We start from the raw sequence: 25,434 nt of genomic DNA, 5'->3' as shown, positions 1-25,434 counted from the left end.
AATGGTTTTTTTCTAGATAAAAGAATAAAGACAATAATAGTGCATTGACTGGACATATCAACGATATAAGGATTTGGCCCAAAACAGGGAAAAGGCTCGTGAGGGCCTCACATTTCCCAGTTTCTAAGCCTCATTCTTATATCATTGATATGTCAAGTCAATGCACTATTATTGTCTATGCACAATTCATCATAAAATCATTCCTTATTCTCAGAATCTCTTTTACATATTAAATAATCATAAGAATGGCAAATAATCTTGAAAATTTGGTCAAGAATAGGGAAATTTGGCTGACAAAATTTTAACCAAACAATTGGAAATGCATTTGGCACATTTAAAACAAGATTTTTTTTCCAGTAATAATTCCAAGTAGAAAAAGAAATTGTTGGTTACAAAAAGTTTTGAGTCCTATCTTCAAGAGGAAATCTAGATCAAATTCAATTCATATACCAGTGACTTCAATATTTATCAAAAACCTATCAATAAATTGTCAAGCTCTAAAACGCTAAATTAATGTATCTTTAACCTTAAGAAAAAGTTATTCCACAAAGATAATTTAATCTAAATCACACCATGCTTACAGAAGTATAAACATTTATTTCTAAATAAGGATACTAAATTGACCACATCAGGTTAGAATGATAGATAATCAATGTGTTATCAACATTAATGCTGCTATAAATAGAACAGTTTATTCCAGATATAGTCACATAGAATAATGTATTTGCTTAATGTAAATTGCACATGGTAAAATTCTCAAGTTTTCATATCATATATCATGCTACCTGACTTTTGTCACAATGAATTGTTACACTGATCAGGACTATTTCCATGCATATTTATCGTTGAACGTTCTATTTTCATGGAATTTGCAAAAAAAGGTTGATATGTAAAATTGCATTAATGACAAAAAGAGACAGAAAGGATTTATGATTTATGAAGAATATCATATCTATCATGTCAATCAACTCCAAAAGCTAAGATGGATAAAAAATAGTTTATACTCATGATAAAATACATATTTATGTAAATAGTGAGACCCAATGCCAGTTGCTAACCAATTGACTCAGGGGCAGATGATGCCTTTTTCAAAGAGGGGAGGGGTTCCCAACCAAGAATAAGGGGGGTGGGGGTCAACCATACATGTATGTCCCCATTCAAATGCATTGATTGTCCAAAAAAAGTGGGGGTTCCAACCCCCGGAACCCTTCCCCTGGATCCATTTTGAATAATATTGTGTAAAATTTACATCAACCTCTTGTCAATGCATGTACATTAGTTATCTTGGTGCATTGAAGGGTTTACAGAATTTTACATCTGGGTTGAAAATTCTTCATAGAACTAAGGGGCAGACTCTATAGTATACTTAAACCAAAGTGACACACCAGTGTTTTTTACTGGATCATGCAAATATGGCCACCACTATAAAGTGCTTATAACTTTAAATGATTGATAAATCTCTAATGAAATAATATAGATCCATGTTGATATGCTTCTTATCAAAATAGTTAAACTTTATCATTTAATCAAACTTTAAATACTAATTTCAAACTATGATAAGAAAACTTCTAACATGGATTCGAACAAAAATAACCAGAACTTAACACTAATCAAAATTTTAAACAGGCTATTATTTGAACTTAAAATTATTTTTAATTATGGAATTTGCATTTTAACAAATTCCATGTTTATTCTGTACTTTTATGTTCTGTGCACAACACTTTCTAATACATAGAAGATAGGTCATTTTCAATAGGATGTACTGTGCTATGCACAACACTATCTACCACTATCTATACAAAACTCATTGTATGGAAAGTGTTATGAACCGCTAAAAACCTAGTAACACCAAATAAACATGGAATTTATTAAAAATTTTAAGCACAAGAAATTTTCAAATAGTCTGTTTTTACTAATATTTCATACAAAAACTGAAAAAGATTTTGTGGATTAATTCCCCATTCATAATATTAAACTCTCCCTTCTGGTGGAAAATCATACTTTGCCCTGAAATAATATCATTTTTATAGCCTATAACTGTCCTAAATCTTCTTTGAATTGTTATGTTTGGCAGTGTTTTATAGAAGTTTTATGCCATAACACACACACACACACCCTCTCCCCCCTCTTTTTTAAATCCTGGATCTGCCCCTTTTCATGGTCAATCTTAAACTACCTTGACTATTGAAATTTTTGTTTTAATTTTGAAGGAATATCTATTATCCGCGACATTCTCAGTAATTAAAAAACGATAATTACCTGAGGGAACATCAATTCTGAAGATTTAACCAAATTTCATTTTTGTTAACACCTTCTGTCATGTCTGTGGCGAGATCCAGCCATTTTTAAAGAGGGAGTTCCTAACCCAGGATAAAGGGGGGGGGGGGGGGGGGGGTCCAACAATATTCCCAATTCAAATTCATTGCTCGTCAATAAAACTAGAGGCTCTTTAGAGCCTGTGTCGCTCACAGTGTGTCTATGTGAATATTAAACAAAGGACACAGATGGATTAATGACAAAACTGTGTGTTTTGGTGATGGTGATGTGTTTGTAGGTCTTACTTTACTGAATATTCTTGCTACTTACAATTATCTCTATCTATAATGAACTTGGCCCATTATTTACAGAGGAAAATATTTTGTTAAAATCTACAAAAATTAATAAAATTTATGAAAATTGTTAAAAATTGACTATAAAGTGCAATTACTCCCAAAGGGGTCAACTGACCATTTTGGTCATGTTGACTTATTTATCGATCTTACTTTACTGAACATTATTGCTGTTTGCAGTTTATTTTTACATGTATCTAAAATAATATTTAAGATAATAACCAAAAACAGCAAAATTTCCTTAAAAAATAACCAATTCAAGAGCAGAAACCCAACAACCAGTTGTCCCATTCATCTAAAAATTTCAGGGAAGATAGATTTTGCCTTGATAACAATTTTTTAAACTAGAAACCCTAAAGATAATTGTGGCCAAGTTTGGTTTAATTTGGCCCAGTAGTTTCAGAGAAAAAGATTTTTCTAAAAGATTACTAAGATTTACAAAAATGGTTAAAAATTGACTATAAAAAGCAATAACTCCTAAAGGGGTCGACTGACCATTTTGGTCATGTTGACTTATTTGTAAATCTTTCTTTGCTGAACATAATTCCTGTTTACAGTTTATCTCTTTTATAATTATATTTAAGATAATAACCAAAAACAGCAAAATTTCCTTAAAATTACCAATTCAGGGGCAGCAACCTAACAAAGGGTTGTCCACTTTATCTGATCCTGACCTGATAAACAATTTATCCCTGTAAGATTTGCTCTAAATGCTTTGTTTTTTGAGTTAAAAGCCAAAAACTGCATTTTACCCTTATGTTCTATTTTAAGCCATGGCGGCCATCTTGATTGGTTGCGGGGTCACCGGACACATTTTTCAAACTAGATACCCTAATGGTTGTGGCCAAGTTTGGTTTAATTTGGCCCAGTAGTTTCAGAGGAGAAGATTTTTGAAAGAGTTAACGACAATGGACGAAGGATGACAGACGATGAAGTTGCCGAACGCCAAGTGATGAGAAAAGCTCACTTGGCCCTTCGGGCCGGGTCAGCTAAAAAATTGCTTGATTTTGACAAATCCTGTAAATCTTTTCCAAAAATTTCATTAAACGATAATTTTTTGAGATTTTTGAATTTTAACCAATTTGACGCTAACTATAGCCAAAAATGACCATTTGACAACTGATGGTAAATGGCATTACTACCCTTATTCATGTAAATGTATCAATCTATCTATCTTCATATTTCTGCACTCAGTCACAACTTTGACTTTTACGTGCCATTGCATGAGGGTAGTATAAATGGGGGTACATTCATGATGAATAACGGTAAAAATTCTTGCCAAGAGACGTTACCAGTAATTTTTGGCTCATGATGATAAAATGTACACATTCTTTTGGACTGTAACCGGAGAGCATGTATCTACTGTACAACTTCATATCGTCACCACCGGGATCCTAACCCTGGTTGTCTGGGTGACAGTCAGTGTGTTAACCCACTGAGCCAAAGTATCGATTCCCTAGCTCAGTTGATTAAGACTGGCTATATATGTTCTACCTGTACTAAGGGGAGGCAACCCCGCTACAGGACAATAAAATAATCGACTGATTTTGACACATCATGTTAAATTTTTTCCCAAAAAGACCCTATTGAAATTATTTGAGACTGCTGATAAAATACAATAAGGATATTTTGACGAATCACATAACTTTTAATCAATTTGATGCTAACTGTAACTGAAAATGACTGTTTGACCATAAGGCATTACTACCCTCCAGCAGGCACTGCTTATTTACAATTTTAAAGAAACACTTTGTTCCTGTTTGGCTTTATAAATATTTTGATATAAGCGTCACTGATGAGTCTTATGTAGACAAAACACGTGTCTGTTGTACTAAATTATAATCCTGGTACCTTTGATATTAACTTTTTGTACCAGGCATTGCTATTTTGTACATTTCTTAAACAGGTTAAATGAACAGATTCATATATACTGAAAGTAGTTGATACATGTATAACCATATTTGTCAATATGACAAATAATATGGGGACGAAGTCCCCAATAACAGTAGAAAATTCAATAAAAAAAAAAAATTTCATTGTACTAATGAACTCAAAATCATTCAATTTTTTTTATGTCATGTTTTGAAATCCCGTACCTGCACAGAAATCTACAATGTACTTTCTTTTTCCGGTTTTGTTTGTATGAATCTTTAAGTAAAATATATATTTACCAGTCTATTATAAATAGGAAGGAACGCAATACCAATTTCATTTTTGATAATTCCTTGATATGAAAAAACGTTACCTCATGATAGCGTTTCTTTGTTTACATTTCATATGATGTCATAACTTAAATAACGTCAGAACTAAAATCCCTGACAACAGAACCAAAATCAGAAACGTTACGGTATTTCGGTTTCTTTTTTTAACAAAAATTTAAGTTTCAAAAAAATAGTTCATACAGACTTCGTCCCCATTTACAGGTAACGTCTGTCTCATATTATTAACAGTAGAAAATTCAATAAAAAAAAATCGGGAAAATTTCCCGAATTTTTCATTGTACTTATGAACTCAAAATCATTCAATCTTTTTTATGTCATGTTTTGAAATACCGGACCTGCGCAGAAATCTACAATATACTTCCTTTTTCTGGTTTTGTTTGTATGAATCTTCAAGTAAAATACATATTTACCAGTCTATTATAAATAGGAAGGAACACAATACTAATTTCATTTTTGATAATTCCTTGATATGAAAAAAACGTTACCAGGGTTGAGTTCATTATTGTAGCAGCTAGGTAGCGGCTACGAAGCTGCTATCAATATCTATGTATAAACAACTAGTCTATAGCTACACGTTCAATAGTCAAAATCTACGTAGCACTACGTAGCTGCTACAATATTGAACTCAACCCTGATGATAGCGTTTCTTTGTTGCTATTTCATATGACGTCATAACTTAAATAACGTCACAACTAAAATCCCTAACAACAGAACCAAAATCGGAAACGTTATGGTATTTCCGTTTCTTTTTTTAACAAAAATTTAAGTTACATAAAAATAATTCATACAGACTTCATCCCCATTTACAGGTAATGCCTGCCTCATATTACCTGTAAGATACCTGTACCTGTAAGATCGTTGTGGGGCTCATATGGAAGGATCCTATCCTTTTTAGCCCACCATATTTTGGTACACTTTCAAAACTGATACAATCATCAATCCTGCATGATTTGGTGCATTATTTCACACAATTAAAAAGTTATATATAAAACTATTTGTGTCCTCATATTAGGTTTAAAGTTTTTACTGACTGACTCTGTGAGTGTTTAGTGTTTTTCAATATCATGTTTTATGATGCCAGATGGATAGTCTTAAAAATAGTTCGTCCGGCCAAATCAAGACTTATGCATTGTACAATCTTTCAGTATTGTCAATTAAAGTATTCTTATCAACTCTTCGTACAATCTATCATTTAGCATCATCAGCCTCTCACCACAATGTCATTGCAAATCACATATGGGTTACCTTTCTTGAGTTCAGAATACGCAAAAAGGGGGATAATGCAATATATTATTATTGACCAATCAGATTAACGGGAACCAGATTCAAAGAGAAAAATGGCCGACCTGGATTAATGACAATGTAGCTCTGTTTATTTACTGTGTATTCCCCTTATATCAGATGATTGGCTTTCAAATGAATCTAAACCATGAGGCATATTAACTGCATAGAGAACATTGACAATTTAAGAGCATTAATAAAACAGGATTTACGAGAACTTGGCATAAAACTTCCAAAGGGAAAAAAGTTGAAAAAGCAGTCCCAATACACAAAACAACACGCTCAACAGGTTTTTATATATTTCTTTATGTTCATCTTCACTGCATCATTCTGTGTTAACATCTTTCATTAATCCAGTCTAAATTCAGAAATCATAATAACACATTTAAATAACTAGTGTTATAAAAGTGCAATTTGAACAACAACCTTGTTGACTCGATGGCGATGGGGAGATAGTTCATGGCCCTAAATAACTTATTGTATAGTCGCCGTCAGCTGAAATTCGTAGCGGTTATCAATTAAAATAATATAAACTATCAACTACGTTCACTCGAGATATAGTTTTTCACATTCTATTCATAAATCGCAAAAAGAAAAACCACTACTGACCTACCTTTTAAGTGATTGCACTGTGATAATCCTGACCTTCACATTTTCCAAGACTATTTACAATGGTGGAATCCGCCATTGTTTTTTCCGGAAGTGTTCCCCTGGAGTTCAATTTCATAACATTTGCATAAAGCGCGGGAAACCGTATCACATCAATGAAAAGAACATTTCAGGAAACTGCGTAAATGACGAATTTCACATGTAAACAAATGATCCTCATAGAAACGAAGATGGCGGAATTACAATGGAAAACATTCTGGAAAATGTGAAGGTCAGGATTATTACAGTGCGATCACTTAAAAGGTAGGTCAGTAGTGGTTTTTCTTGTTGCGATTTATGAATGGAATGAGAAAAACTATATCTCGAGAGAACGCGGTTGGTAGTTTAGATTATTTTTACCGATAACCGCTACGAATTTTAGCTGACGGCGACTATAAGTCACAAATAATTCGGTATACTTCTGATCAATCTTAAAGTCTTGTTAAACCAACTCAAGATGCTTCTTGTAGCTATTCAATGAGACCTAATGGAGCTGCTAGCTATAATATAGCAAAAATTGAGAGATAGTTTCTTCTTCTTCTTCTTCTTCTTCCGAATACGGGAGTAGACTCCTAGGTAGGAGTGTAAAACTTCCCGGAACTTGTGTGCTATGTACATATGGACTTAATTTAAAAACAATATGACAAAGAAAAATCGTTATCAATAACATATATACATTATGTACAGTGGCTTTAAAGTTTAATAAGTTGCTGTGGATCCTTCAAGTGTTAGAGTGGATATGCCACTTTTGAAGGATTCCAGGGTGTCAGACATACCTATTGCTTCAGGTAGTGAGTTCCAGTCCGAAATAGTGTGAGGATAAAATGAAAATTTATAGAAATCTTTATTTGTGGATATTTGCCTAAATTTATGTTTCCCCCTAGTGCGTCTATCAGAAATTGTTAAGTTGTCCTTAGGAACTTCCACTAACCCCCAATTTATTTTATACAGCATAGTTAATCTAGCCTTCTTCCTTCTAGATTCTAAATTTTCCCATTCCAATGATTTTATTAAATTTGAAACTGCTCCAGGTGATCTGTCTTTATAATCATTAAAGACAAACCTGGCTGCCTTACGCTGTACCTGCTCAACCTGAGTGATGTGTTGTTTTTTGTACGGATCCCAGACAGGGGAAGAGTATTCGACGACCGGACGGACAAGTGATGTGTACGTAAGGTTTTTAACCTTACGTGTGCAGTTTTTTAAGTTCCTACGAAGAAAACCTAAGGTCTTATTTGCCTTACAAGTAATATTGTCAATATGCGTTCCCCAATCAAGATCATGGCTTATAGTTACGCCTAAATATTTGCTGTCTTTTACTGCTTCTAAAATATGATTATGTAATATATAATCAAAAGTTGAAGGTTTACTTTTTTTAGAAATATGAATTACATAACACTTCTCAGGATTAAAATTCATTTGCCAATCCTCTTCCCATTTTACTAAACTAGACAAATCTTTTTGAAGTAATTGTGCATCAGAACTATTATTTACATTTCTATATAATAAACAGTCATCTGCAAAAAGTCTTGCATTGCAAGTTACATGTTCGGGTAGGTCATTTATAAAGAGTAAAAATAATGTTGGGCCTAAAACTGTTCCCTGAGGGACACCAGAATCAACTGCTAATTTTGAAGATTTTACACCGTTTAATAGTACTTGCTGTTGCCTGTCAGCTAAAAAGTCATTTATCCAATTTAAATTTTGATTTCTAATACCATAAAATTCTAATTTCTGGGCTAATCTTTTATGGGGGACTTTATCGAAAGCTTTGGAAAAATCTAAAAGTATGACATCTATTTGGTTACCATATCCCAATGATTTAGCAAGATCTTGTATGCTGATGATAAGTTGGGTCTCACAAGACCTTTTGCTTCTAAACCCATGCTGACTATCATTTAATATGTTATTAATTGTAAGGTGTTTCCTTATGTTGCTTGTTAAAATATGTTCTAAAATTTTGCAACATATTGCAGTTAATGAAACTGGTCTATAATTAATAGCGTTATGTTTGTCACCTTTTTTAAATATAGGTACAACATTAGCCTGCTTCCAATCATTGGGGATTTTACCAGTATCAATAGATTTTTGGAAAAATAATGTCAAAAATGGAGACAATTCTTCTGCAAAATTATGTAAAAATTATGCTGGCAGATTATCAGGGCCAGTGGCTTTATGTGGATTTAAGTTTTTAAGTAATTTTAATAAGCCATTATTACTAATAAATATGTCTGGCATAGTGGGGTGGGGACTTGTACCTTTATTTGGCATAGAGGATGTATCTTCGGTTGTAAAAGCCTTTTTAAATTGTTCGTTTAGGATGTTAGCTTGTGTATTCGGCTCACTATACAATAAGCCATCCTTTCCTCTTAATGGTGACACTCCAGATGTTTCTGTTTTTTTGCTTTTAATAAATTGCCAGAAAGATTTAGGTTTTTCTTCTAACTGGGGGCTAATTATTTCTTGCATATATGTGCTCTGGGCTCTTCTTATTTCTCTTTGAGCAGTAGCTTTTAACTTTTTATATTTATCTTTATGTTCTTGTTTACCAGTTTTTTTAGCTTTGTTGTAAGCTTTACGTTGCTTTTTACATAAATGGTCTATATCCCTATTTGCCCAAGGGTTGGTGTATTTAGATTTAGTGATTTTGCTTGGTACATTATCATCTATTATTTTATTACTACCTTCTTTGAATTTATTCCATAATTGGTCAATATTTAAATTTTCATTAGTCTGAGATATAAGTTCAGATATAAAATGAGATGTTACGTCTTTTATCTTTTTAATGTCTACCTTTTTCCATAAATAAATTTTATGTTGTGATTGTTTAGATCTTTGGGGCTTGCAGATTGCATCCACTAAAACAATATCATGGTCAGATATACCTGGTATAGATTTGCTAAATAGCTAAATAAAAATAAGAAGTTTCACGATATTTGAGATCTAGAGCTTTTTAAAAAGGAAGCTCTTCGATATCTATATTCTGTCTATTTTGTTCATTTAACATTTCTGTCAGCAGTACAAACAACCCATCAAACTCTAACCCAGGACCTCTGTGTCACAAGGTTGTGCGTATATGTTCCGGACCATATGAGTATTTGGACCATACGCGTATGGTCATGACCATATGCGTATACTCATATGGTCCGACCTAGTCCTATAACATATGACCTCGGGGGCATTATTCACTATTTCTATTTGCTGTTCTGATATTTCCTTTTACTATCAATGTGCAAAATGAAAATATCAGTATAAAAACGTTAAAAATTGAATAAGAATGCGAAGTCATATGTTATAGGACTAGGTCTGACCATACGCATATGGTCCGACCATATGAGTATAATACTCGCATGGTTATTAACGGGCCAGACCATATGAGTATTTGGACCATATAGGTATATATATTTTTCAAATTACATTATAAACGTTTCAATAATACAAAAACTTAATATAAAAATCAGTGATGGTTTAAAACATGATAATTTTTTAATCTTATAATCCAAAAAACTACGTAAAAATTTAATAGTGATGCTTAAGTTAGTTTTCATCGCTAGTTACATTCGTGCATGTAGGCTTGGATGACATTCACTTCCACACGGTATCATAGCTTTTGTGCATTTGCAAGAAATTTGTGCACGATCTTTTTCATTTACACATTTTGTTTGCGAGTGAAAAACAAGCCTTTTTTGCAGCGGCGTACAGTGATACCGAGGTCTTTGGCAATTCTGATGTCTTAAGTGTTTTTAAAAAGCTCTAGATCTCAAATATCGTGAAACTTCTTATTTTTATTTAGCTTATCTTTTTAATATAATATAATGATAAAATTACCTATATGATGGCGTCTTTTGAATGAACGGTCATACCATATGAAGAGTTTAGAAGTATTAAAAGTAAACTGAAACAGAGTGTTAATTACAATTATATGAGTATATACCGATATGGTCCAAATACTCATATGGTCCGGAACATATATACACCTTATCGCTATTTGTCTGCCATTACTGGATATCAGTATATAAATAATCACACAGGTTCCCGTAAAATTTTGACGTCACAAAACAAAATATCAAACGCCACAATGAAAAAGTGGTTGTTGTATAAGTCAAAAGTTCAAGCTGGGATTAGTGATAAGGTGTATTGACTGAGCATTAAAGTTTAGACCCCGTAACACTTGTGCAAAGTTGAATCAATCTTAAAAAAGACCAGTTCGCGTTTCCATTGCACAATCAAGATCAATCGCGATTGATCTTACTTAATCCAGTGCATTTACACTACAACATAAAAAGAACTGGTATGGCATTATAACCGTAAGCTTGTATTTCGTAAACAATAACCTTAAAAATAGAATATTAGGGAAATTGTGCATATATATATAGCATGCACTGCAAAATGATGTAGAAAATAGTTTGCTCATTTGTATTCCATATAGAAGCAATCCTGTCACACATGTACTTACGAATCCATGACAAGTCGCCCCATTGGCAAGTCGCCCCACACCTAATCGCCACACTTTTTCACCAACTCGCCCCACTTTTTAAAAAAAAACGCCCTAACCTGAAGTACCAAATCGCCCCACTTTTTAAAAAATCGCCCCAATTGTGAAATGTGTTAAATTTAGTAAAGCCAATTGCAACTCGCCCCACTCATGGAAAAAGATGTTATCCCCTTGTATATAACTTAAATTCCGTGAATATTACTCCTGCCAACTCGCCCCACTTATGGAAAACGATAATATCTAGATTAATATATTATTAACCAGGATGAATGTAGTAATGCCAACTCGCCCCACTTATGGAAAAAGATGTTATTCCGCGAATATTACTCCTGCCAACTGTTTTGACTACTTTTACTAACAAAAACACGACACACGCTTATGGTAAATGAATGAATAGGCATTCTCTTTGATATTTACTTTAAAGAAACATTTGCCTTTCTCTGATTGCTCGTAAGTGTTGAATTATTCTTAATTCAGAGACAAAAGTAATCAATTTGGTAATTGCTGTGATAACAAATTGCTGTTAAAATTGAAATCCCTTAATTATTGTGATATATTGCATTATGATACTAGACCACTTTCGAGTTCATCCGTCACCGGAAAAAAACTCGTCAATTATACACGCCTTAATCACGTCATTTACCAGATAAAGGGGGTCGCCTGTATCCCTGCACTATTTACGTTCATCAAGCGTCTCAGTGATCGTCATTGTGCAGGATAAACTAGAAATAATGGTTGTTCTGTAGGTACTTAATGACAATTCCCTAATGACAGCAATGCTGATTGTCAATTTTGAGAATTCAATTTGCCGAATAATTTGTACAATATAGAATTATAGTTTTCCAACGACTCGCTAAACAATGGAACGGAAGTGATGACGCCCCTAAACGCACAAATGACGTTCACTAAAACCAGAGTTTTTGACGGAAATGCATCGAACTTGAAAGTTGTCTAATCGAACTCGAAAGTTGTCTAACAGGTTTCTTTTCAATTGTTATGCAAATAACTTATCTTAATTCTTCAACAATACGAAAATTATTTTTAGAATTATAATCTCAGTATATAAATAATAGTAATTAAACAAATTTTTGGTTTGTTTGTATTCTGTGTAGATTAGTTTTCATTTAAGTGTGGCAAGTTTTTATTTTTAATTTTATATTAATCAAATATTACCGTTTTCCATTAAGTGGGGCGAGTTGGCAGGAGTAATATTAAACCAATTTCACATGTGGGGCGATTTTTTAAAAAGTGGGGCGAGTTGGTGATCCAGGTTGGGGCGTTTTTTTTAAGTGGGACGAGTTGGTGAAAAAGTGGGGCGATTAGGTGTGGGGCGACTTGCCAGTGGGGCGACTTGTCCTGCTTCCGTACTTACTTATAATTATAAAAGATTAAATGATTTAATTATATGATACTGTAAGAATAAAGTGTATTATACAAGACTAAGTACAAAGTAAAATGTCAATCTTTTTTTTTGCAGGAAAATGCTGAAAGTAATGGAGTATTTGAAAATTTACTTGCACAGGTTGCATGTGTCCACATTCCAAACTGTGGATATGTGCCACGGTAAGTGAAAAACCTCTGTTGGTATAACAACATGTACATGTAGAAACAAGGATTTATTTTTTGATAAATAATACACACCAACATCCTCCATTTTGACCTTTTAGGTTACAAGGAAGTAATTATTTACATAGGCGACAATGGTAGCCTTATTTGGTCCTGCCTTTTCACTATCAAAGATCCATTAAAAAAAAAATCGAATTCTGAATTATCAACACCTTTGGGTGTAATTGCAATGGTCAAACACATATGGTGCCGCAGCTTTTTTGATAGAAAAATGGCAATTTTTAAGGGTACTCAACGGTTCCGGAATTTTCGAAATAGTATGATGCTTAATTTGGCACAGAAAATCTTGCTAGTCTTAGAGAGTTTTCTCTAAATTTCTCGCTATTTCTACCCCAATGGCCAACACTCATTTCTCACTATTTCAATTTTAATTTCTAATTACCAAGGCAGCAGAAAATAAATTTACTTCTACCTATTATCTTGGATGTAAAATCTAGGTGGCGCCAGCGATCTATATTTACTTCCTTTTAACCTTATGAGCTGTCAGCAGATCTGTCAGCTTAGAATCTTCATGGTTTTTATATAAAGATAAATAGTTGGAGGTAAAATGTATTAGGTTTCCAGTTGCAATATGTGAAGCCCTACATTCAAACTTAAGTAAATACAGATTCTGTGCATAAATGGAATAGACATATATTGCAAATTTTAACTGAGGATATTTTTTTTGTTTATTATTAACATGATTAAGCAAAAACATATATATAGATAATAGGCTTGTAGGTTTAGTATAGACTATGATATGTCTACTTCAAAATATGTTAACAGGTAAATCAACTCATTTTCTGATACTGATAGATTTTTCTTACTGGTCTAAACTTAATGTACATTGTGATTTAGGGCTTTCAGTTCAAACAACAAATAAACTGTGATAGTTTTGTATACATTCACACCTCATATATATAATAATTGAAAAATTGTGCTTTCACATTAGATGAAACAAAATCCCCATTTGCATTGGCTTGAAGGAATGAAACTTTAAAAAAAAATTGTAAATATTGTTACCTCAAAATTTATTTCTTTTTAATGCATTCACTTTGAACATACATGTACTTTGAAAATATTGCAAAAGTCTCGAAAGAATGTTTACAACGCCAACCTAAGAATAATACACATCTGTTGTCATGGTAGTGTTTATGATTGAAAGTTTGTCAATTTCATTTTATTTTCAGATTTTTGGTAGATGCTGCAGAGATAATTAAAAAGAATATTGACCAAGAGGGTTTATTTAGAAAGTCTGGAGCTGTTAGCAGGATAAAGGAACTGAAAGTATGTTAAATTTTAAAAAAAACATTAATTTTAATTAATATCTGCATTATTCAGAAGAAAACATGTACATGTAGTTTAGTATCTTCACCTAGTCAAGGTTTTTGATCTGCCACCTCTATTTACTCTTGGTGGATTAATTTGGGAGTTTCAGATTTATAAAATGTTGATTTCCATTTGTCACAGTTGCAACTGGCTGCATCCAATAAAAAAAATGCTTTTACAAGGAGCACATTTAAATAAGAAAATGTGATATTAAATGACATTTAAAAATTTATTTGAAGTTCTTTGGTATGTTCCTTCTGCAAATAATTGAACCTCAATGTATATACACAGTTTAAGCTTTACAAAATTAAAATTTGTTATCACTAAGCCACAGCCATATTTTATACATGTACCTCCTAACTAAAAAAATAAATATAAGTCCTCTCATTGGTCAAAACAATGCAGTGCAGTCAAATTGGGAGTGAATTCTACTTGTCACTAAAGGTTGAACAGGAAGGGCAGGATCATAACCCTTGTTAGCAAAGAAAGTTCAAAATAAGGTGTTTCATATACAGATTATGAAATGAAAGTTTGAACTTTGAAAATATACATGATTGTATGATTATAGTTTTATATGACAATACAATGAAAAGGTTTAGATCTGTTAATTAATCTCACAGAAATGAAAATGGAACTAGTATATTTACTTACTCGGGAGAGTTTTAATATTTTAATTTTTTTTAAACTTTTGAAGGTTGGATAAGAAAATTTACATACATAACATATTGGCCAGTATTGCAGACATAATAATTAATGTTTTGTTATAATATTCAATAGGAAAAGATAGAAAAGGGAGAAGATTTGGGTAGTGCTAATATTGTCGATGTCACAGTCCTTATAAAACAGTTCTTCAAAAGCTTGCCAGAACCACTATTCACTAGCACCTACCATGATGCTTTCATACGGTGTATACAGCTACCCAACAAGGATGATTCTTACAGGGCTTTGTTATTGCTATGTCTTTTACTTCCTGGAGAACACATAAGTACAATACGATATATGATGAGTTTGCTCAAACTTATTTCGGAACACTCTGACAAAAATAAAATGGATGCTACAAACTTATCTGTAGTTTTAGCTCCAAACTTTCTTTATTTGAATAGTAAAAGTGAAAAGATGAACTCTGTGGAGGAGAAACTTCTTCAGTTTCAGACCTCTGTTGTTGAAGTGCTAATTCGTAATGCTGAAGAGATTGGTTTTATATCAGACAGTTTATATGAGCGTACCTTGCTAATGACCGAAGTGTTTGGGACAGATGATGAGTTAGATGCTAGCTGTGAAGGTTTAGAGGAATCTAGAGATTGTAAAAAGAAAGAGAAGAAAAGAAAAAGAACTGGATCTTTTACAGGCAAGGGAAATAAAACATTTTCTCGATGCAAAAAAGGTTGGGAATTTTTTTTGGCATGAAACGCATGAAATTGAAAGTACAACCTTCAGATTTTGTTTCCAATGCATGTGGATTTAGTTCTGCAAAATGGGTATGAACACTGACAAATGCAGTCACTGGGTGATAACTGTATTTGATGTCAAATTTTATCACCTTTACTTATTATTTTTTTTTCACTTTTTACGTAAACAGTTACTTTTATATGTCTTTGAAGGTTCATTTATATGTATTTTTACAAATGTTAAAAAGTTAACAATTTTCACTGCCATGACTGTTGTTGACTTAGATTTTGTGTTTAAAACACTGAAACTGTTTTTTTGAAATACCCACATACAATACACATTTATGATTATCCAAATGTATCTTTGGTCCTTAATATTTATGATTATAATACAGAGCTTCAAAAGTTATCTGAATGCCTATAATAGTGAAAACTTGCCACGTGCACACCATACAATACTTTATTTCATAGACCTTTTAGGAATGTTTTATCCTTACTTTCACCAAAAATGTCTGTTCATCAGTCTGTTCTTACAGGTAGCAAGCAGGAACAGTTGAATAAAAATGCTATATAATATAAGTTGCATCATGTTAGTTCTTTTTGGATTGCTCAACACTTATACTTCCTGTTTTCTGAAACTTTGAATACTGTGATTGGATATGCTTAGCATGACAACACAGACAACTTTGATAATGATAAGCTTTTTATAATGCCAGGTTGCATGAGAGTCTATATGTATATACCTTTCCAATTATCAAGGGAATTCAGCTTTAACAATTTTTAAGAAAAGTCCATAAAAAGATCAAACATCTCACGAATGATGAAACTCATAAGCTAAATGGTATTTTTAAATGTCATACAAAAAGTAACAAGTTCTTTTTATTTTTCATTTGCTCTAGGATTTTTAGTTAAAATAAAGACTTAAAAACAGCCATCTAACTTTCCAATGCTGCAAAAAATATAAAAAAATATTAAGTATATTTTTTTTGTTGTTGTACATCATGTACATGCTCTCTAAATAATTAATGTCATGTTTTTATTTTAAAAATACAGGTATAGTTAGTACCATAGCGCAAAGTATAACAAAGTGGAGACGGAGCACTGATGGTAAAACTAACAATGTCAGTAACATGAGTCAGGCCAGTAACATCAGTGATTACAGTCATGTCAGTACAAAATGTAACAAGAGCACAGCAGTCCATGAGGAACCACAACCTGTAGATCTGTCAGCAGCAACACCAGTTGTGATGAGGAAACGGAAAGCATCTGGGGATGTGGTAGCTTTCTCTACGTCTAAAAAGTAAGAACTCCAACACTGTTACATCTATGGTGTGTTTGAAAAGATTCTTTTACATGTATATTGATTTTTTTGGGCATAAATAAGTTTCAGGTTTAAACTGTCAGAATTTTACCAGTAATGAAAAATTCAGAATAACAAACCATTCACACATACATGTATCATGTGCTCACCAAGAGCCTTTCCTGCAACTAGATTATAGAGAAAGCAGGAAATAGTTATTTTGCAATTATCACTTTTCACTGATAAAACTGAGAATTGTAATGGGGAATATGTCAAAGAGACAACAACTCGACCAAAAGCAGATTACAGCCAAAGGCTACAAATGAGTCTTCAACACAGTAATAATGGACATACTTAACTCTGAAAAAAAAAGAACTAAAATTGAAAATCATACAAGACTAACAAGGACTAGAGGCTCCTAACTTAGGACAGGTGAAAAAATTAAAACAGGATTGAACATATTTTGAGATCTATAGCTAGTCAATGTAGAAAAACAAATGCATAGCAATTCATACAATAAAACTCAGCTTAAAAGAATACCAGTTCTGATGTTAGATTAGGTAACAAAAGAAACTAAGCATAATGTCAAATTACCGACATGCCAGCCCAGACCTCAATTAAACTGTTTAAAAGATTATGTCTTCATCATATGAATATCAAGGACAGTCCCTCTCAGTAAGGGCTAAGTATCATACCATCATAAAATATATGAGAAGAACATGACCTATATCATGCCAACAACTGGTTTTAGAATAAATGTATTATGTCTTGAATGTGTATTGACTGCATCTCCTAGAAAAGCAAAATAAGTCCTTCACAAAAATGACAACCCTACATTAAAATCAAACATTTTGTATGAGAAATATTCTCCTATTTATAAGACATGTTTTGTTCTACGTACAACCTAAAAACATTTATTGCTTATTTGTAGAAAAGCCATTTTACAGAATTTACCTCAAGGCTCAGCTTTACGAAATACACCATTTACACCTGCAACAGCACTCAGAAATATGGGTAAGCAATGGAGCTAATTTTTAACAAAGGTGTGAATAAAAAAGTATAAAACTACACATATGTACCTGTATCTATAATTACATTTTTGAAATCTTGACAACACAGATATGAACATGAAGTGATTTTATAGTTTCCACATTCATAGATTTAAAATTATGTCTGTGTATTGTCCACTCACATAGAAAAAAAATGACTTCCTGAGGAGGAGGGCATAGTATTTTGATAGGTTTGTTTAACATCTTATGCTGTACCAAACCATATTGTAGCTTTATTTCAATTTGGTTATTTTAAGGCGAGTAGTTATGAATCTTTGACCATATTTTTACTATTGTACCACAAAAGAACATTGTGACACACAATTTCACAGTAGCAAGCATACTCGTAGCCTTCCGGGGTTGGGACGAACCCCCCCTCTAGAAAACAAATAAGCGCTATAAAAGTCAATGTTCTGATCGAATTGTGACTGTTAAAGTCGAGTTTGTGAGTCCCCTCCCCCTTGGAAATTCCTGGCTACGGGCCTGGCAAGAAACATTTGGTTACAGCATAACAATCTTGTTGTGATAAACCTTATAAACATACCTTGAAACCTCAAGAGTTTAAACATGTTAAAGGAGGGGTGCGTGTTTGATTGATTGAACACTTAATTTACTTCTGTGTTACAGTAGTTTGATTTGGACACAAAAATGGACCTTTCAATGTAATTTAACTTTCAACTAAATAATTTTTTAGAATACAATTACAACAGCAGAGAGTGTGGTATAATTTGAATGTATTTGCAGATATAAAAAAGGGAAGCCTTGATACTCCTAGTATTGCCTTTAGCAACAGGGCCCAAGTGGCTTTCAGTGCCACACCTTCAACAAATGGAAAGGGATCAAGAAAAAGATTAAATTTGTTTAGTCCAGGCAGTATGAGAAAGAATAAGAAGTAAGTACTAAACATTATTATCATTGGTATAGGTAGACAAAGAAAGGTACAAAGAGAATTTTGCAGTAATTTGTGATCTATTACTATACATATGCATGAACTCTAGGAGTCATTTCTTATAACAACCATTAATTTTAGAGGAAGTTTTGCTGAACATTGGTATAACTAATATATTTAATTTCACTTCCACTTCTTACTTGTATATATTTTGCTTTATAAAAAAAAACACTTATGTAACAAACATAAAGTATTGAATGTGTGAAACTATAGGGTAAATTTTCTTTGGACATGTGAGAATAGTGAAAAGAAAAAATGCTACTTATAATTCAATCTATGGTGGTGTGATTTGACAAGGTATTTAAGTTTGTGTATGAACTGCCTACTATTCAAGGACACTATTCTTGGTATAGCATTTTGCAGGATTTGATCATTTTACATGTTATTAGATATTTTTATTGACTATCAAATTCAAAAAGGTAATTTATACTCTCATGCTTAATGTGTATACCAATATTTACACTTATATATGTATAATCAGATACTGATTGGATTACTAAGTACTCTGGTGAGGCTACTAACACCATTAACTATATACTTATATAATATTCATTGTAGGAATGCTTCTGGTTCTAATATATCTGCTCATAATGCTTTAAAGAAGGGAAAGCCAGCTGGTAAAGGTCTATTTAGGAGACTAAGTGGAGGCAAAGGAGACAAGGTATTGTGTTCAACATCGTGAAACTATCGACTGGGTTATTTCTACATCCATAAGGATGAAATTTAGCTTTATATCTTATATTCAAATTATACCAAATATATGGTCATTCTTTGAAACTTTAATGGGTATCAACACTTTAATCTATTTATTTTATGAATATTGTCAATTGCTATAATCATGATAATTATGCAATATTACCTCGTTGAAGATTAAATAGGCATTGAGTGTTCATAAGATGAAACACATGATAGTCACCATATATTAAGAGACAGCTTTTCATAAATCAAAAATCTAGAAAATAATTATATGGACCAATTCTTTTATAACTGGTGCATTTAATTTAAGGTGATAAAGTAATAACTTAAGATTTGTCCTTTTGCAAAAGCAAACATTTTGTAAATATACAGTTTTTAACAAAAATAATGATAGAAAAGAAAACTGGTTAGAAATTGTTACTTAATTTGACCAACATATCAACTCCGTAATAGTGTTATGATATCAGAATCCTGCATCGTTCAACTTGAACCAGTTTGCTGTTTCATTTATTATAAAGTATATATGGTACACAGGGAAGTCACTTTTGAAAGGGGTAGAGGCAAATATAGAATTTCACTAACATTTTCAATGTACTTGACACCCACGAATAGTTGAGGTTTTAAGCCTTCCCTGGGTCCAATGTATGTTTTTTAGACCAGCCTTTACTATTAAATTCAAATGAAGGCATTACAAAAAAAGGATTAAAGGCATGTTCATAGATCAAAGCAGTACATTATAAAGATATTATAATTTTTCCATATTTCAATTCATGACTTTTATACTATCATGTTCTACATACTATGTTCTGAAATTGTGTTTTTTTTCTTTCCAGGTTGAGTCTGAGTTCACCCAATCTGAACAAGATCAGGTTGGACTTCGTTTAGCCAGCCCAAAATGTACGCCACCTTCATCCGAAGAATCTGATGAACCTAATGAACAAGGATCACCTTTACCTGTAATTCTAAATCAATCAAACTCTTCACTTCCTCCTACAGAACAATCAATTATGTCTGTCTGTGATGACCGTAACTCACTTAATGATGGTTTTATTATAGATGAGGATCTTGAAATGTCTCAAAATGATGTATCACAAATTCGTAGAGACGAACCAAGACACTGTTTGTCAGATACAGCAATCATGTATGCTAATGATTCAACATACAATATTTCATTGTCACGTTCTATGTCGCTGGACGCACAGAAAATTCGTTTAAGAAGGGGCCAACCTAATTCAGTTAAAACTGGTCTGTTACATGGGGAAAAAGAAAATGTAAGGAAATTGAGGAGAAGTTTTGGACTTGATAAATCAGAAATTGGAGAACCAGTTGCATTGCTTATTCCAGACTTGCCACAGATGCACAATGCTAAAGATGTACATTCTAATGGGGAATGTTTAGAAAAGGAGGGAAATCAACAGATAAAAAATAAAAATGAATGTAAGGGATCAGTTAGTTTGGAATCAACACGTGAATCAACAGGCTTGCTGGATAAAGAACCTACCGAACAATTTGAAAACTGTGATAGTAATGTGCATGTGACAGACACAGTCAATAAAGAGGTCAATACCCAAATCAAATCAGATCAGTTAGATTCAATCAGTGTTAAACCAAAAATACAGAATAGTACTAGCACAGATAGTTTACTAGTTGGACAGGAAGATGCTTTCAACAAATTAGAAAAGAAAACAATAGCACGTACATTGTCAACTGATAGTGGAAAGGGATCAATGTTTGATGTCTCAGAAGTTGGTGAAACAATAGGAAATACTAGTCCTTCAAGTCTGAAAAAAACCATGGAAGTAACGAAGAACCCAATTAAACATAATTCAGAACAAGATTTAAAGAAGCCATTGAGAGCATTTGTTAGTAGATCTCAGAGTTTGTGTGAACAACCTAAAAAGGCAATACCAAACATTACTCCAAACTTACAAATATCTATGGAAACTCACAAACTGTTATCCAGAGCAGGTTATCTGGCTTCTAAAACAACAACATCAGAAGATATAATGGTGATGGGACCTCCCCCTGCTAAAATAAAACAGGCTGAGACAGTGATACCTAAACATGAAAGTATCATGGAGCTACAGACACAGCAGAGGGGCAGAGTAGCTTCTACAGCCAGACAGTTTGATAGTGATCATAAGGATGTTGCAGAAAGACACACTTCTCCCTATAGATTCCCTAATTCAACTTCAAGAAAACGAGGGGTGTCACCTATAAGAATTCCAACAATATTTGCCAAGAGTGATGAAGAAGCAGCTAAAATGAAGGATTTGGTCACAGTCACTCAAAAATCTGGGAAAGGGCAGGCCAAGTTACCCATATCCACTCTCTTGTTAAAGCCAACTGAAGATGTTGCTGCCCCTTCTAACTCTGTGTCTGTACCTAATGGGTCAAAACTGAAAAGGAAACCTAGTATCTATTATACAGCTGATCATAGCAGGCTCAATGAATCTTCAATGTTGTTAGAAAAAGTTACAGAGGATGAAAGTATGGACATTGATGTTTTTGAACCTGCAGTCCAGTCTGATAAAGAAAATAAAGATTCTCATTCTAGTGAATCATTGCAAACCACTGATGTTTGTACAGGAATTCTTGGTAATGAGAAGATGGAACATAAAGATGGAATGATTGAGGGTCAAAATTTGACACCATCTAACCCATCTAAGGTACCTACAATCAAAATGCCACTTGCCACTCCACTAGCTGAGATGGTTGTATTACGGACTGCCTCTGGAATGACACCTCGTCATGTGATTAAGAAGACGAGATCACCAATCAAACCAGTTAAAAGGCTTAGATCTCCCGGGTCACCTTGTCGGAACTCACCAAGGAAGCATTCACCTAGGACAAATAAACATCTTTTAAGTTCTATACCTTGTCATTTGCAAGAAGAAATGAGTCCACTGTGATCTGTGCATGTGATCAGTTTATAGTAGAATAGATCATGTTTTTATCTTAAATGCCTTTCAGTTATCAAATGGTGCTATTATATGATAATTTGTTTGAAACTACTGTTTGATTTGAATTGCTGATTTGAATTTTTTTATATCAATTTTATCCAGTTTGACTGAAATATATTTTAAGACTTGTTTTAATGATTTTGTAAATCACAAGATGATAGTTTGAATCTTATGTATATTTTATACCATATTTAAATACTAGCTAATGGAAAGTTTTTGTTGAAGAAATTTTTATTATAGTGTGTTATCTGATAAGTACTTTTATTGCTTACATTTCTGTCTAATGTTAAGAGCTTGTTCGCTTAGACTATATACTGTTTTAAGCCAAGGAACCCAGATTTATAATTATATAATAACTTTAGATAAACAAATTTCTGTATTAAAGTTTAAAAAAATTATCTGTTTCTGTAGCTAGTTATTTAAGATTTTTCTTATTTGGTATTAATTCATATATCCCTATTTATTCAGCCATAGGTTTTACAAATTAATAGTAATTGGAAATATTTATACATTAAGTGAAAACTTATATCTTTTAAAAATCTAGACAACATGGTACTACCCGTATTTTGTGGTCTAATAAACAGCATAATTAACAGTAATGATGTCTTGATTTAAGTGAAGTCATTAAGCAACATAAAGGAATAAGAAGGTTTTTTTTGCACATGATGCCATTGATAATAATTGATTAATAATCAGTCATGAAGCTTAAAATATAGGTCAAGAGCTTTTGATAATCCTAATTATTAGTTTGTGAGAAAGCCCTGAGAAAATTGCATGAATGTGTTTATAAGTTTTTAAATTACATTTTGTACTGAACTGTGATAATTCTACATGTGTTTGTATACTTCAATCGAGATACTTTTGCTTTCTAATATATTTTGTCATTTAGGGAATATGGTAGCACATTTCTAAACTAACAGATTAACATTGTGTGTTCTAAGACACTTGTCTTCGGTTGAAACCTTGAAGGTTGTATGTTGACCTCTAATGTCATTATTTATTTTGTATTGAGTGGTGGCTGTCTCATTGGCCATTATCCACAATCACCATTTGTTGATATATTTTGTTTCATGCTTGGTGACTGCTGGGTCTAGCCTTTAAACTAAAGCAGTTTTTAATGAGGAAAAACAATGATGGTCGAGTCCATTTTCTAAATTTTAAGCTAGCAATCAAGGCTTATCTTATGATAAAGAGGAGTATGAATACAGTGGTCTAAACCAAAGACCATTTTATGTCATTATTACAATGTATTATTGGGTTTTATTTAGCCAAATGTTTTACTGAAATTTGTACTTTTAATTTGTTCTTTTTTTTTTTAAAGTTGAGATAGTAAAATACTAATAATGAATAAGTCATCAGCCATGACCACCTAGAAAAACTGGTTCGATTTTCGTGTAAATGCATAGCTCACATGAAAATTTATAAAATTTGGATATGCTAAATAATTCCCAGACACAGGTACAAAACTATTAATCTTGTAGTTATATTTTAAAACATTAAATTGATGCCATTTTCAAGATTTACTAAAGACGATAGGTTTAAATATTTTGAATATGTAGTCCTAATTCAAATTTAACATTATTACATGATACATATGTACTTCTACTATAGGCCAAAAAAGGCCCCGGACATATGTCTTTATGGAGAATATATCATCTGGTTGTAGCCTATAAAATATGCATTGTTATAAAGATGTGACTATTATATATATTATGATTTTCTTTCTTCTTTCTTTCCTTTTCTATATATCTCTCATATTTTAAAGATAAATTATGTCTTATGGTACATGTATCTATGAAAAAGTCCATTTTTGATAGGCAATTATTGGAGATAATATCAGTCCTGCAATTTTTTGTCATAATTTTTCAGTAAATAGTAGGGCAATAAAAAGTGCCATCAAAGAATCACAGTGATTTTTTTAAGGATCATCCCAAAAAGACATTAATGTTTCTTGTTTTAGTTAAGATATTGATTATCAACCATTTTCCAGATCACCAATCAGGCTTGTTTGTATTTGTTTCTGTAACCACACATCAGTCTTAAACTTTCTATAGAAATAATGACATGGTCAGCTTTTAAGCATCTGTATTGTACAGTCATAAGGAAGATCTGTTTCAGATATAAAAGAAAAAACATAATACATAACTAGATTTAAGGGTTATATTGTTATCTCAATTATTTATTTTGCAAGTTGTGAGGGGATGGAACTTTTTTCCTACTGAAGGTATTTATTGTATTATAATCAAAACCGATTTATCATTTCAGTACTGTGGATTCATTATTATTATTGTGGAATACAAAATTTGTTGGGTACAAATAAACCTCTAATGTGAATGTAAATCAATTTACAATTTATTCATTGGTTTGTATGCAGACTGGCCAAACTGTCAAATTAAATATCCATGAAAATGCAAGATTTCCTCAATCCACTAAAATTGATACCCAAGAAAATAAATGAATCCACAATATTGCTTGATAAAGTTGTACGATAAGGGTAATAATATAAATGCATAATCATGTCAACCAGATTTGTAAATTAAACAAGAATATATACTCCAGATATTTATTATTTTATGCCTAACTTAACAACAGTAGAAAGGCCTTATGTTTTCTAGTCTGTGCATCTGTTGTCCTTCCGTCTGTTTGTTTGTTTGTAAGTCCATATGTCCCACTTCAGGTTAAAGTTTTTGGTCAAGGTAGTGTTTGATGAAGTTGTAGTCCAATCAACTTGAAACACATGTTCCCTATGATTTGATCTTTTTAATTATATTGCCAAATTAGACTTTTGACCCCAATTTCATGGTCCACTGAACATAGAAAATGATAGTGTAAGTTTCAGGTTAGATTTTTCTGTCAAGGTAGTTTTTATATAAAGATTGCATAAAATGCAATCAAAACCT

The 25,434-nt window shown here is 32.5% G+C and overlaps 1 protein-coding gene across 2 annotated transcripts; it reads left to right on the top strand.

Moving 5' to 3' along the window:
* The first annotated feature begins 6,140 nt into the window (after positions 1 to 6,140).
* LOC134711632 (uncharacterized) lies at positions 6,141 to 25,092 on the top strand. 2 transcript variants are annotated; one of them, XM_063572364.1, is made up of 9 exons: positions 6,141 to 6,401; positions 12,733 to 12,818; positions 14,051 to 14,147; positions 14,967 to 15,537; positions 16,631 to 16,877; positions 17,809 to 17,891; positions 18,671 to 18,818; positions 19,434 to 19,536; positions 20,405 to 25,092. In XM_063572364.1, the coding sequence occupies exons 1-9, from the start codon at positions 6,261 to 6,263 to the stop codon at positions 22,481 to 22,483; spliced, it is 3,555 nt and encodes a 1,184-aa protein (XP_063428434.1). In that variant the 5' UTR covers positions 6,141 to 6,260; the 3' UTR covers positions 22,484 to 25,092. The 2 variants fall into 2 exon arrangements, with proteins under 2 accessions (XP_063428434.1, XP_063428433.1); XM_063572363.1 differs by having other exon boundaries at positions 14,967 to 15,573.
* Positions 25,093 to 25,434: the final 342 nt, after the last annotated feature.

Source organism: Mytilus trossulus, chromosome 3 (assembly GCF_036588685.1).
Source record: "Mytilus trossulus isolate FHL-02 chromosome 3, PNRI_Mtr1.1.1.hap1, whole genome shotgun sequence".
Lineage (NCBI taxonomy): Eukaryota > Metazoa > Mollusca > Bivalvia > Mytilida > Mytilidae > Mytilus > Mytilus trossulus.
The sequence above is the reverse complement of the archived record's forward strand: the minus strand, read 5'-3'. Positions and strand labels throughout refer to the sequence as shown.